This window comes from Sipha flava, unplaced genomic scaffold, assembly GCF_003268045.1.
Source record: "Sipha flava isolate LNK unplaced genomic scaffold, YSA_version1 202_pilon_pilon, whole genome shotgun sequence".
Taxonomy (NCBI): Eukaryota; Metazoa; Arthropoda; class Insecta; order Hemiptera; family Aphididae; genus Sipha; species Sipha flava.
The window spans coordinates 787,875-802,535 of record NW_020272797.1 but is presented as its reverse complement, the minus strand read 5'-3'; the positions used below and the strand labels follow the sequence as shown (position 1 = coordinate 802,535).

At 32.1% G+C, this 14,661-nt stretch overlaps 1 protein-coding gene across 5 annotated transcripts in view; it reads right to left on the bottom strand.

Moving 5' to 3' along the window:
* LOC112682388 (acetylcholine receptor subunit alpha-like) overlaps positions 1-14,661 on the bottom strand; it is a 276,407-nt gene that overhangs the window by 43,413 nt on the left and 218,333 nt on the right. For all 5 annotated transcript variants that reach the window (XR_003148507.1, XM_025552968.1, XM_025552970.1 and 2 more), the window contains one exon: positions 5,876-6,012. Coding sequence is in view for 4 of the 5 variants with exons in the window: in XM_025552968.1 (XP_025408753.1) it covers positions 5,876-6,012 (137 nt within the window). In the remaining variant the exon portion in view is untranslated. The remainder of the gene's footprint in view (positions 1-5,875; positions 6,013-14,661) is intronic.

Genomic DNA, 14,661 nt, shown 5'->3' with positions numbered 1-14,661 from the left:
AGAGAGAGAGAGAGAGAGAGAGAGAGAGAGAGAGAGAGAGAGAGAGAGAAAGTTTAAATAGAACAAGAAAAACATTAGTCCAAACTGGGGAGGGGAAAAACGAGATGCTTTTTTTATACTGTAGGATCAAGTCCACCGTTGAACGATTAACAATAAACACAGCTTATCGACTTTCATGAATTTCAGTTAGCTTAAATTTCTTTTAATTCATATATGTTGAATTAATAAAAACAGGATACCATAAAATTCACCCTGGATCACTATTTTTCTTGTAAGGATTAGGAGATTATACGTATACAGAGTGATTTGCATAACGTGGGTAGTTAACATTTTTATAGTAGTCTGGTGTATTTGTTTATTCTTGAAACATTTTTTAAAATTCGAGGGAGCGTTATTTGCTGGAAAAAACTTACCTAATAATTTGGTGGTGCTCGAAAAAAACTTGATTAATTGAAAGTTTGGAAGTTATTCAGATTCACAAATTAAAACTCAACCATAAATAAAAATAAGATACATTATTATTATTTAAAATATAGAACAATGTTCTACATCTACTTTGAACAATAATTAATTAATAGATACTTTAGTGATGATACCATAATCTAAAAACGGCTTGACCACTTGGATCAATTTTTATTTTCAAACGTTGGCAAAAGTTTAAGGAATGTGAAAAACACTAAAAAAGTTGCACTGATGCTAATAATTAAACTCCTTAAAAGTGACTGATATAGAAATAAACGAGAAAATAAACGAGAAGGCGCCCGATTTAAATAGTTATTTATAAAAATTGTTTAAGGCTAAAACTGTGTGAATCTAACATAGGTACACTACGTTTGGGACGCAAACATTATTGTTTATCTTGTTCGTGATAATTGTTTTATAGCTAATTGTGGATTGCTTTCTTTACTCATTAAAACACCTATTTTCAGTCTGATTCAACTATATAATCACTTTTTAACAATTCAGAATTACAATTATATGATTAGGTTAAATGACCTATAATAATCGGTAATTTTTTTGTGGTACTAATGTATAATGATCATAGAACATATTTATTTGTATCAAAAAAAAAAAAGAAAAAAATCGGTATAAACAAAATGGTTACTTTCAATGTATATTATCATATTATTTTTGCTAATGTTATTTCAAGTTCAAATTAATGAAATATATTATTTGGTGAACATGATATTATTACATAATATTTAAAAATTAAACTTTTTTACTTATTTATTCTTCGTAACTGAATATTTATACTCAGTACAGAACAATGTTAGTCGGGCTCCCTGGTTTATAATAAATTAAGCAATCAAAAATTGTTAATTATGAGAAATCATATTTTTTTTTTTTTTGTGGATTTTCCTACCTTTTTTCGATCACCGCCGAATAATACGTAAAATGTTGTACGTTTACTCGAATGTACCTAAATTGCCTACACTGAACGCCGTTCAAGAGGGAAAATTCGGTTTAGAATCTTTCCGGTATGCCACACTTCGATAAAATAATACATCAGAAACGTACACTACTTCTCTGCAAATAATATTGATTCCGTCGGCTAATAATTTGAAATCGGTTAATACGAAATTGGCGAAACGGACTAGAAAGACCACTGAAAATGATCAAAAATAATGAAATACAACATTTTCTCGATCAAAATATATAATGTACGACTACCGCGTACCATTCGATAGAGACGAGAATCATTTTTCAAACAAAAATCGTTTTCATACACTTCTGTCCAAAACAATTTCCCAGCTATTATGTAAAGTAACGGCGTACATGGTACAAAGAAAAGTGTTGCGCAATGAAACCGTGAAACGTAATTGATCGGTCAACACCTCGACTGACATTTGAGTACTAGAGCCCACCGGCTACAACGGTTTAACATCAAACGACGAAACGGCAACATCAAAGACGATTTCAGACGAACATCTGGACATCGAACGAGCGCGTATTGTTAGCGGAACAGTATATCGAATCGTATCGTTCGTTAAACAATAGTCTTCGGTTGCTGTTTACGAGCGAATAGAGGACAAGTATTGTTTCGTGACGGAGGAAAAACTGTGCATCCGTGGTAGACGAATGGTGTGTGGTTCACGGGATGTGTTACCGTCTGTTTCGGTAGCCCCGTCGGAAAACTTGTATCTGGTAACAGAGCATCGACGTTGTCGTATACGCCTCGGTTTTCGCGTCATGAACGACGACGAATAATTTTGATATTCAGCCGGCACGGGAACAGCGGGATTCGGTAACAGCGTGTTATTGTAATGCACATCGCGTGTTGCTGAACCGTTTCGTGGTCGAAAACCGCCAGCAAAAACGTCCACTTTCGTCTCGTTTCCGCATGGTCACTAGTACCGCAAATGACGGATACAATGCGTTGAAATATCTACGTTCGAATGAACGATAACGGTCAGTGTTACCCCTATCTGGATCAGACGTAACGAGCCCATGATACGCGGGTCACGGTTTTTGTGAAGTGCTGATTTGAATGTCGTTCGTAATTTGTGTTTCGGTTTCTATTTTCCACGGGGGAGGGGGAAGAACAAAAACGGTAGTTGAAAACAATGTCATGCGCGTGCATATACATTCCTAAATTATGCGTTTATATGATTCATGCACGTAACAGGAAATTATGTTTTATTTCGTATGTTACGATAAACAGTCAATTTCGACGTGTGTATTTTAAAATAATTTTATTCCGATAGGTCTACTTGGATAAAAAAAATTCAGTTTCGACCCGCTGGTACTATAAATCACGAATGTGGTCGATGTCGAAAATGTAATAAACGAAAAAAAAATTAGTTTAATTATCTGATTAATGGCCAGCAGTGTATTATATAGACTACGTTTCTTCAAGTTAAAAATGATGATTCATATTTTTTTTTTTTTACGTTGAAAGACAAACTATACTTACGAGTCTCCACTGTGGAAGATGTGCTTGAAAATGTATTTTTAACCGTGTACGATGGTGTTTTGGAGTCGATTTAATGTCCAAAATAGTATTTTCTTTATAAGTATAACAATGATAAAAATACAAAACGAATAAGTGGGAATTCAAAACGTTATGTTCTCGTCGTAATACATCCTTCGGGAATATAATTTAGCTCATTAATAAATATAAATATGTTAAATCTCGTGTTCGGTAATTAAAAACGAGTACATTTTTTTATGATCACATTAATGAATAATGAAGATCTCTAAAACAAAAATGATCACTATAAAGAAGATCGGATTGCTACCTATAATAATTTATAATCGACTAGCAAAAACAAAAGCAAACAAAAAAAATGCTCAAATGAAACATAAAACCACCAATGCTATTATATTGTATTGCACGTAAATTGTATTGGTATTTTTGTAAGCACGTACTCAAAAATTCGAACGAGTATCGAATAAACGAACATACCAATTAAGTTACGTTGTACAAGTGTTAATATTCATACACGTGTTTAATTACGAGCATCCGGTGAATGCATGGATGTGTATATATATATATACGTATATTTAATACACGTGTAGTGCTCATGGTACTACAAAGCATTTTCCAAGTAGGACTTGACATCATTTCGTGTATGCGATTTTTGAAAAGACTTTTGCGGCTCGATTAAAAACGTACACGTTTAAAATACCTGCGTGCATAGCACGGCCGTAGTATCCGACGTAAATTGTTTTTCACGAATGAGTTTATGTTTTAGAGAATAGTTTTGCTAAAATATAAGCGTACTTATTGTTGTGTCAGTAGTTGTCATTTGAGAACGTTGAACGAAAAAATATTATAACACAAATACATTGAACTATTGAATATCTATTCTGTGATTAATTCAAATATTTTCAACACTGAGAACGATGAATTATTTTATTGGAATTTAATGTAAGGAGAACAGAACATGGTAAATACGGATTATGAAGTTTGTAAACAGGCGTGAGATTTAATTATTAAATTTACAAACGTACGATTTAATCACCACCGTGCTGAATAACAATTTAAAATCGATTATAATATTAACAATAATAATAACAATTATTTTCGACGCGAGGCTCGGAGGATTTACCGAAGAAATATAATTATCTTGGGACACACGAGATTTATCGGTTTCATTTTACCTAGATCACAATAAAAAATTCGTTGTTTGTAAATCGTTTGATTTGCCGACAATTTGGCCAAACTTCCTTTTAAGCCCTGCGCTCTTTCCGCAAATGGCTTACCTATACACATATATACAAGCAGCGTACACATATAATGTTCACGTGTTACACGTGGAGAGAAATAAGAGGACGAGGTGAACATTAAACGTTGCGGTTACATTTATGCGTTGCAATTTATATAACGCGGGCTTGGAAATTAGTTTTCTTATTTATGTACGGGCGGCGGGAGCGATCGTCGTATATATTTTTTCCATGCTTGAACTATACATTAAACCGATCTTTGATGTTCGCAACAATTCTAATGATACGTACTCAAAGAATATATTTTCCGATGTATAAGCTTCTTTGAATCTATTAGCAGGAGAAGTTTCTTGGGTATTTTAATTATTGTTTTCAAACCCAAACTACTTTTTGTTTTTACATTAATAATTCATATTTCTAGAATTTCATGACATAACATCAATATAATTACGTAGCTTATGGCATATCGATCCCACCACATATAGTTTTCAGCAGTCGCAGTAAGTCGTGTTATTTGACGGAACTCTTGTCTAAGACTGAGTGGATCGGAAAAGAAATGTGTTCCGTTTTTTGCCAGTTTTCTGTTGATATAAATATATACGCACAAGGTTTGGAGTTTATATGGTACGCGAAGACGAAAGAAATCGATCGGCTTTGAACAGTTGTAAGTTTCCGTTTTATTTAGATGGGCTATGGGTCGTATATAAGGACCAGTCAGGAAATCGGTCCGATCCGTGTACACGCATCTGAAACGAGTTCCGTTTCGGGCGAATTTCGCTACATAATACATGTGACTCCTTCACGTGTGTCAACCAAACCGTGATACTGAAAACGTGTAACATTTTAATCGTATCACAAACATTTCCTAGCCGCTTCTATTCACTACAAACACGAATCGGTTCGCATAACAGTGAAACAGTGGCGATCCGATCAGCGTCGCGGAAAATATAGAGAGAAAAAAGAAATGTCTACGATTTCCACTTGTCAACGTTTTTATTTTATTTTATTTCAAGAAGAGCGAATACGAGAGCTTTCTAAAACGTACCCCATAGTAAGGCTGTTACCAGGTTCGATGTGAAAAATAATTGGAACTCAGCGAATGTATGCACACTATAGTATGCAGTTCCCCTCCCAAAGTGTGCCAACTATAAGTCGGATAAAATAACGTACCTACGCACACGTTTCACCGTGCGGATAAACGTACCGCTAGAGTAAGTTTTTTTTTTCCATAAAAAAATTTGTGATTTCAATTGCTGATATGAATACGCACTTTTTTTCAATGTTCAGTCAAAACGGATATCTACAGGGTGTTGTTAGACGTTAATTTTTTGTGTTCGGTTTATAATAATATGCGTTTATGTTTTATCGCGGCTTAAGTTTTATGTATACAACATTTTTTCTATAAATATTTGTAAATATTTGCACCGCATATAAACTTCTTGTTCGAGCAGATAATACAATTGTATTATCTACTTTGCACGCACCTACGCAAGACAGCCGTACAATTTGAACAACAACTATATTGTAAATATTCCAGTTTTTTTGTTTTCGTTTGTTTCATCCGCCATTATTCTTTGGCAAAAATAAATCCAATAAATTGTTCATGTTTCTGCCATGTTATAGAATTTGATTCGTCTGATTCTACCCCGCAACGTTTGTTACAGAACATTTATATTACAATAAAACTTTATTTAATGTTCAAACTCACCTGATAGAGACCAGTATCATAGCGAATATCAAATATTTTCCCAAAAGTGGGACTACTAATGATGTTGGTGGTATAATCTCGACAACTAGCAAGAAGAACACGTGAAGACTAATAAGAATTGATATGGACAACGTCACCTGAAACAAAAACCGTGTAAATTAATGTAAAATGAAACCATTTACGTATATCTACATATTATCTATTTTTATTTTTTATGTATTCATTAATAATCGTTCAATAATTTTTCATATAATTATTTACTGATTACAAATCGGATTCATAAATCGTAATCACAATAGTTCATAGTATACAATAAGATTAGGTTCTATTTGATGAATTGTAATATTTCATATGTATATACAAATTTTTTTAATGAACTTTGAGATGATTTTTTACGGGCACTTCGAAATAGGTTTTGTACATCAAACAATAATATTTATTAACTACAGTATAGAACACTTTTTTTTTTTTTTTGGCTTAAAAAGAGTAAATTATAGATTTTACCAACTAAATATTATATTTCTAGTTTCACGTGTGTTGGTTGACCGTATTAAGTAATAACATTCTACTGAAATAAAAATATCGGTTATCGTAGCGAATTATGCAAGCGTAATTGTAAACGTCTAGAACGCGAAGAACATTTATTTTGTAATGTTTAAAAAATTTCTGTTAAAAGCTGCTGACGAAGTAGAATGAAATAAAAAAAATTTAATCATCGAATTATTTTAAATCAATTGAGTATCTACGTTAAAGTAATTACGATAGTAACTCGGTGAAATAACATTTATAATAACAAAAATAATATGTAACACAATGTTTATGATACAACACAAACAATAATTTTTTCTATTGGTGGTCGAAAATATTTATTTGATTACATGACGTTTACTTTTTTTGAATGATGATTAAAAATGTATTGTAATGCACAGTGCCATGATAATTATATTTGCGTGTCACTGTGGCTTACTCGTAGGTAAATAAATAAAAAATACGTTTAGCTTAATAAGTGGTTGATGAAGATCGACAGAGAGTGTATGTATACCAATTGTGGTATTTTTTTGTTGTCACTCAGGGTTACTTAATTTTAGGTAGATTTTCTGTTCATAACATGCAAATGCGGTGTGTTGCAGTATAAAGTTGGTATCATGCCTAAAAAAAACAATACCGATAAGGAAAAACGATGAAATTACTGGTGATTTCTGTTTATTAATATATATGTATACTAATGGTAAACGTGAATAATATGTCATTTTCGGTCTGTTGATTATTGTTGATAAATGGTTAGAGTTCGTACATCGGGTGACGTTGAGAATGCGATTTAGAACACCGATGCTTACTCGTATACAATAATACAAAATATTTCCACCAGGAACTGGAACCGTATCGAAAAGAGCCCTTTGAATATCGAAAACCGTTATTTTGCCGAAATCCTTATTTAAGTTAATTCTTAAAACTAGAATCTCGCTGGAACCCATATTAAAATTGATTTAAATCTAAAACCTCAACAGGCAGATTTTTTTTTGTAAAAATGTTTACGATAATTTACTGTTGAATTCGGTTTCATTTTTAATTTCATTATTTTTATTTACACATATGTGTATATCATTAGTATGATATAAGAACTAAAAAAAAACACATAGATCTATTATTATTAGGGTTTTTTACATTAAAAAAATAATCATTCAAGTACCTACGGAATTCAAATATCTGATCATAAAATATTTCTGCGTGACAACCGATAATGATGTATGAATATTAATAAGAATTACAGAAAAAATAAATGTAATTTTATTTACTGCGCAGTATATACTTAAAGGTTTTCTAGTTAACACAATAACAATAAATTCTGAAAATACATTTATAAAAAACTAGAAATGTTATGATTGCGACTTTCGATATCTGATGTACAGCACGTTTGAGCGGTTAACACATGTATGTCGTTGTTAGTGTTATTAGTTGTTATCGTCTACACAGTATATATTCCCTATTACTCACTTATTGGTGGTCCAAACCAGGGACCAGAATCGTAACTCAAAAGAACCGGTTAACCTTTAAAATTTAGGAACAGTAATTGAAACTGGAACCTTTATTTCCAAAAATAAAAAACCGTAACTGTAATCGTAACCTTAATTATATAAGGGTTAATTTAGGTCAGTTATTTAGACTAGTAAAACTATGGTAAGAACTATTATCTTTGTCTATTTGTCTTTTCTGAAAAATAAAAGTCAAATATTTTTATGATTTTATTTTTTTGTGCTGTTAACTGTAATAGTGTAATGCATATAATAAGTAAACTTGTATTATTATTATTATTTTGTATGTTTATTAATTTATTACAATTCACAATGAGTATATCATCTATGTTGTCTATTAAGTATTAAATATAATTCACGTTTATAAAAAATTCGTAGCTACAACTACTGCTGTTTTTCCAGTATTAACTTTGATTTATAATTAAAATTAAATTTTAAATATAAGCTATTTATTTCATCAAATCATAATATTTCCCAACATAACAAAATATTTTACAAATTCTTACTACGAGTTGGAATAAAATAACTTAACCTAACTCAAATAAATATAATAGGCTGATATAATATATATATATATTTAATATATTTATAATTATTTTTTTACCTATTCATAATACCTTCTATTTTCATGAAATGAAACAATTACAATTTAAACAAAAATAAATAAATAATTTGATATTATTTTTTTAATTAATCTCTAATAATCAGAATTAACTGAAATTAACCAGTTTTAGAACCCTTACTCTTTTAATACACCAAAACCGAAACCGGAATTGAAAAAAACCTATAGGTTCCAGTCCCTGGTTCAAACACATTAAAAGTACATTAATATTTCAATTAATTTTAAAAATATAAAAATTATTATTTATTTATTATTATTGAATTGAAAATTGGTATTTACCACCATAATTGACGCCAATTAACACTACTAATAATATTAAATTATATTTTTTAATGAATCAAAATAGAACAGAAAATTTTTTTCTTACAAAAGTATTATATCAAACCTTGAAACCAATTTTTCATTTTTAGAAAACCTAAAATCAACCGAAAACTAATTTTTTTTTTTGACACCGCAAAAAAACCGAAATCAAAATTATAGTTATTTTAAGAACCAGTACCGAAATCAGAACTGATTTTTTTTTTTTTCTATGGAACCGTAAAATTTATCAAGATGTCAGTCTCTGATTTCCATGGTTCATTAAAATACCAAAATTTAGGTTGTTCTAAAACTCTCATTGAATCTGAATAATTAAAAAATTAAAATTAAAAATATGGGCTTTGGAATTAAACATGAGGTTAGATTAATAACATAATCAAAAACTCTTTTGAATACATAATTATATATGATTAACAAGGGCTCGTGTTCTTCGTCCGAGAGCGTGTAGTGTGTTCGCCGTAAACAGATAGATGTTCCAATGCAGATTACTACGTCGAACCGTCGAGTGAAGGAGTGATGGTATATGTGGGAATATGTGTGATTCATATGTTTCATTCTCGAAAAACACTTTTCGGGACAGTAAAATCAATCGAATGCAAAGGACTAGGAAACACGAACAAAGATCCTACATTCGATAAAGGCAATTTTGTTTCCAATCCCTCTTCGGTGGTTTAAACATAAAACGCGTTAGAAAAACGGTGAGTTCTGATATAGTGGCGGTAAGACGTCGACTATTTAACGGGTATAAACCGAACAAACGTCTGCCGGCGAATGCGCGATGATTTACTGCCGCATTCGGATTTAAAATAATATCACAATGCTGACCGATGCGCGCGGTGTGGATCGATACGGATGCTCCTGTGATTTTGGCCATATCCATTGTGTTCGCGTGAATCCATTGTCACCCCTCTTAATGCTCGTCTCTTATTTCCTAGCGTTTCTCTCCTCCGGTTGGAGCCGTCCAAAAGTTGCCGGACCGTTTTGTGTCCGCTTGAAAACCGAAGGCGGTATTGTTGCACTTAGCGCAGGTGTGTCCAGACAATAGACACATACACGTATATCGCAGTCCGCGGGGACAAAAGGAAAAATAGGAAACGGTTGACACGTTTGCGATTGGAAATCGTGTATCTATAGAAAATAATAAAGTATCTGTGACAAGCAGTTGTTATCTTCTTCTGTTAACCGATCAATTACCGTTAGTAATTTTCGTTAGTAGTATTCGTTCTCTAAGTGGTTCTTTTCACTTAGGCATCATAAGTTTTGATTTTAATCAAATTATTTAATCTCAGCTCAGGTCCAGGTATCTCTTTTTTTCTGTGAGCTAACATTTCATTCATCTCGTTTAATGCATGAATCATCTTATTGATGAATAACTCTAAACAAATGTGATTACTTTCAACCGTGCAGTACAATTGAAAAATATTATTACATCATGCAATATTAACGATTTATCAATCTTAATATTAAACCCTCAGATAAGTATGACGATAACAATAACAGAAAGTTTTGTTTGATATTCAATCCATCTATACGCACATATATATATATATATATTAGCGTTTTTAGGTATTGCAATTTTATATGATGGAACGAGAACTTTAAATATATTGAAAATGTCTTATTGTTACAATATCAATATTTTATTTTTTGAAACTTGTGTACTTTGAACTTGATAGTTTCAAGCGGAATGGTATTTGAAGAAAAGAAAACGTAAAAATGTTAGCTCTTAATGAAAATGTACCGAACATTGTTCGCGATAACGACAGCCGTAGTAAAAGAAAGAAAAAAAAGGCTTATTTTTAGATTGAAAATAGTTTTGATTAAGAAAATCTATTGGTTCCGTGTGCGGAACCCAGTTAAACTTATTTTTAAACTTTCGTCGGGCTATATTCTCTCAGTTTGTTTGATTTAAACGATTTCCCAAAACCTTTCCCAAACAAACATACGCACATAAAGTTTCTTTAGATCTTTGTTGATAAATATTGTTTTTTGTGTTGTTCAAAATCTATCGAATTGTCCACCAACCGTACACGGGATAAATTGACGTCATAGGTTCTTCGTTCCTCAAAATGGTTTTTTTGTTGTTATTATTTCTTTGGAAGTCCGTCGAGCGCGTGCATTTAACACGGTCATCGCATTGTATCCACGCATTAGTGACCTGCACACGATTACCGATCGTCACTTCTTGTCTCTCATAGTTCAGAGGAATTGTCTCCACTCCCCATCAGAAAGTACGATAGAATCTCTTTTTCAATACAACCAGCATTGTTTGCCCACGCGTCGTTATAAGTCTGCCCCCGGTCCCGTTTTCGCAGTTATTAAATAGCACCGGAACATGCTGATAAACGCATTCGTGGCCCAGATCCGCAGACAGCGTTGTGCCGTTGCCAAGACGTGGTACTCTGCCGAGATTCTTATCGGACCATACATTCCGGTGCTCGTTATTCGCCCGTTGAATTTATGTACGGCACGGCAACAATTTACACGTAAATGGGAAGAAAAAAAATCAAAAACCGATCGTAACGAAACGTATATATTTACACAGGAAACAAACAGAAGAGGTATAGGATGTCGAAACTGTTATCATTAAGAGCTATCTACGATACAGCTACGACGCGTGGTCGCTAATCAATATTCACGTCGACGATGGTAACGTTTAATAATTTTGTCGTGATTTTTTTTAAAAAGTTACTCAAAGTGCAGCTGATTTGAGCTGCATGTCCCCCCCCCCCCCCCCCCCCCCACCTCGAACTTTCGAGTTCAACTTTCTACAGTCGTTTGTGTTTGTTTATGCTTTTATTTCCATAGTTTTTGCTTAACCCGTTCCCGAGTTATCGAATTTTCAAAGTGGGGGGCTGGAGACATGATCAGCCCTCCCACTACCTCGGACTTTCGAGTTCAAATTTTTACAGTCGTTTGTATTTCGTTTGTGCTTGTTTGTGTTTTTATTTCCGTCGTTTGTACCCGTTTCCGAGATGTTGAACATTGAAGGAGGGAGGGGCCTAAGGGCTTAATAAATTAAAAATATATTTAAACAAACTTTTAGTGTATATTGTTTTATTAACATATTTTATAAAGTAAATTAAGTATATGTGAGTAACCAATTTTTTATTTATTATTGACCTGTTCGTTTATTCGGCTACTCGTAAACTGTAGTACTTTCGGCATTACACAATGTCACAAAATATACACGATGGACGTTTAACGTATGAATCGACGTTGTGTGGTTGCGAGACGCAAAAACAACGACGGATAATAATCGACTGAACTGAACACTAAGCAAATAATCTATTATTCTATATTTACTATTATCTTTATCGACATCCGATTGATATCCAGCGGGTTATACGGTCGATACGGGGTTATAGTATTATTTATACTAAATAAAAATTATAAAGAGATACGAGTAGTTTGCAAATAATATATTATTGAAAGTATTAAGTCATCTTAATACATTTTTTTTTCAATCGGTTGAAATATGTATCTATAGTTTTTAATTTTAAATTTGAAAAATTTGTCAAAGTATGCAAAAAAGCATAACAATTTTAAAATATGTACTATCCTGCAAAATCTATCAAACATGCAAAAATAAATATATGTAATATATACAATATATTACTTTCAAATTTTAGATCTGTATCATGGCACCGAGAAACGAATATATTTTGCACTCTGCTATATTTAACAATAATAAAAAAATGATGCAAATATATTTATCTCTAAATAGTCAGACATGTTATAATAACTGTTAAGATCCATGGAAAATAGTAACATTATAGGTACCTATACTGGTGTACAATATACATATACATTATATAGCATAAAATTAAAAAAAATGCTTGGATTTGTATTCAAATACTTTGTGAGTATTCTTAAAATACATTTTTATAATATTATTTTAAAAGTATTTTTAATACTTTTTATTCGAATACTAGTATTGGTATCTTAATATTTTTTCAAAAGTATTGTTTACAAACCGTGTTTACGGTTAGACACGTAGGTACGCATAAGATTCAGTGCGAACTCGCAGTAGCCTGTCAGATCTAAAATTCCGTGGCCGGATAAAATGGTCGCTTAAAAGTCTATCTAAATTTAAAATTGACAAAATAAAAAAGGTTTCATACAATTTTAAAAACGTGTTATGATATTATTATTATTGTTTTTTTTTTTTTCAAAATGAAAATTCATCAATAATGAATATATCGCTTCGGAGTTTTGGAGAGAAGAGCTCTTATTGCTTTAAAATACACGTAAGAATGTTGAATATTTAAATTTGTTTACGCAAATTAATTTAAAAAAAAAAAAATAAAGTGGGTCATTATAAAAAAAATCTCAAGTAAATCAGAATTTTCTGCTGAAGTTTGATCACAAATCTGCACAAACGTGGAATAAACGAACAGATCAATATGAAATAAAAATTGGTTAGTGGGGAGGCTAAGTCCTTAGGCCCCTCCCTCCGTTAATGTTTAACATCTCGGAAACGGGTTAAGCACAAACAATGATAATAAAAGCATAAACAAGCATAAACGAAATACAAACGACTGTAAAAATTTAAACTCAAAAGTTCAAGGTCGTGGGGGGCTGAGCATGTTACTAGCCCTCATACTTTGAAAATTCGATAACTTGGAAACCGGATAAACACAAACGACGGGAATAAAAGCACAAACAAAATACAAACAACTGTAAAAATTTGAACTCGAAAGTCCGAACTAGGGGGCTGGGGACATGCAACTGCTAAATTAAAAGACGGTATAATCATCGGAGCTTAAATTAGAAAACTTATAAAAGACTGTTGATTTTGTACGTTGTCTTAATACAGCGGAGCAAGAACCATGACATCAGTTTTACACAGACTTGTGAAAACTTCTTGGAGAATTACAAAGCGCTTACATATAAGGATGAAATTTCAAATATATTAAATGCGTATAATAAACGTAGATTTCAAATGTCATTAAAAATGTATTTTTTGCATTCATATCTTAATTTTTTTCCGGAAAATGTAGGTACGATAAGTGATGAACAAAGCGAATGATTTCATTAGAATATCCAGTTAATGGTTACTCGTTACCAGGGTTTTTGGAAGAAAAGTATGTTAGCGGATCACTGCTGAATGCTATATCGTGACGTACCTGATAAAAAGTGTAATAAATAATTTTAAAAACATTTTGAATATTTAAATATGTAAACTATTTACTTTTTTAATTTAATTATTTTATTATAAATATATTTTTTTTTAATTAGTTTATAGCATAATATGTTCATGTAATTTTAATCATTGAAAGAATCAAGTAAAATAAATATTGAATTTAGTAAATTTATTTCAAAATATATGTTTTACCTATAAAAAAATGAAATAACTATAGTTAAAAAAAAAAATCGTATTACAGTTTTGAAATCAGCACAACAAATTGGTCTTAAAATCCTGATGATTAAATAATGTTTAATTGTTTAGACCAGTTGTTCGCGCTGTATATATTGTTTGTGTAAAATTTGTTCATGTCATCATTTTCGTGCGATGCGTAGCGGTGCGTTGCGTATTCGCGGCCCTCGTCGGCGGCGGTGATAAGCCTCCGTGTGCGACCGGCCGGATACGTTATCGCGCTGTTATCGTCGCACGTTAATGATTGTTATTCCACGTTTTCAAATTGTCGGTTATGTTTTGTAAAAGTTTCAAATCATGCTCTCAGTGCCACAAAGTTCATTAATTTCGAGTGTTTTTCTATTTTGTGTGGTGGCACTGGGGCATTTTATCTTCATTGTGGTGTCCGGCGGCCTTAGCCTTCGTGGTGAATGTCGTCGGCCCCATCTCGCTC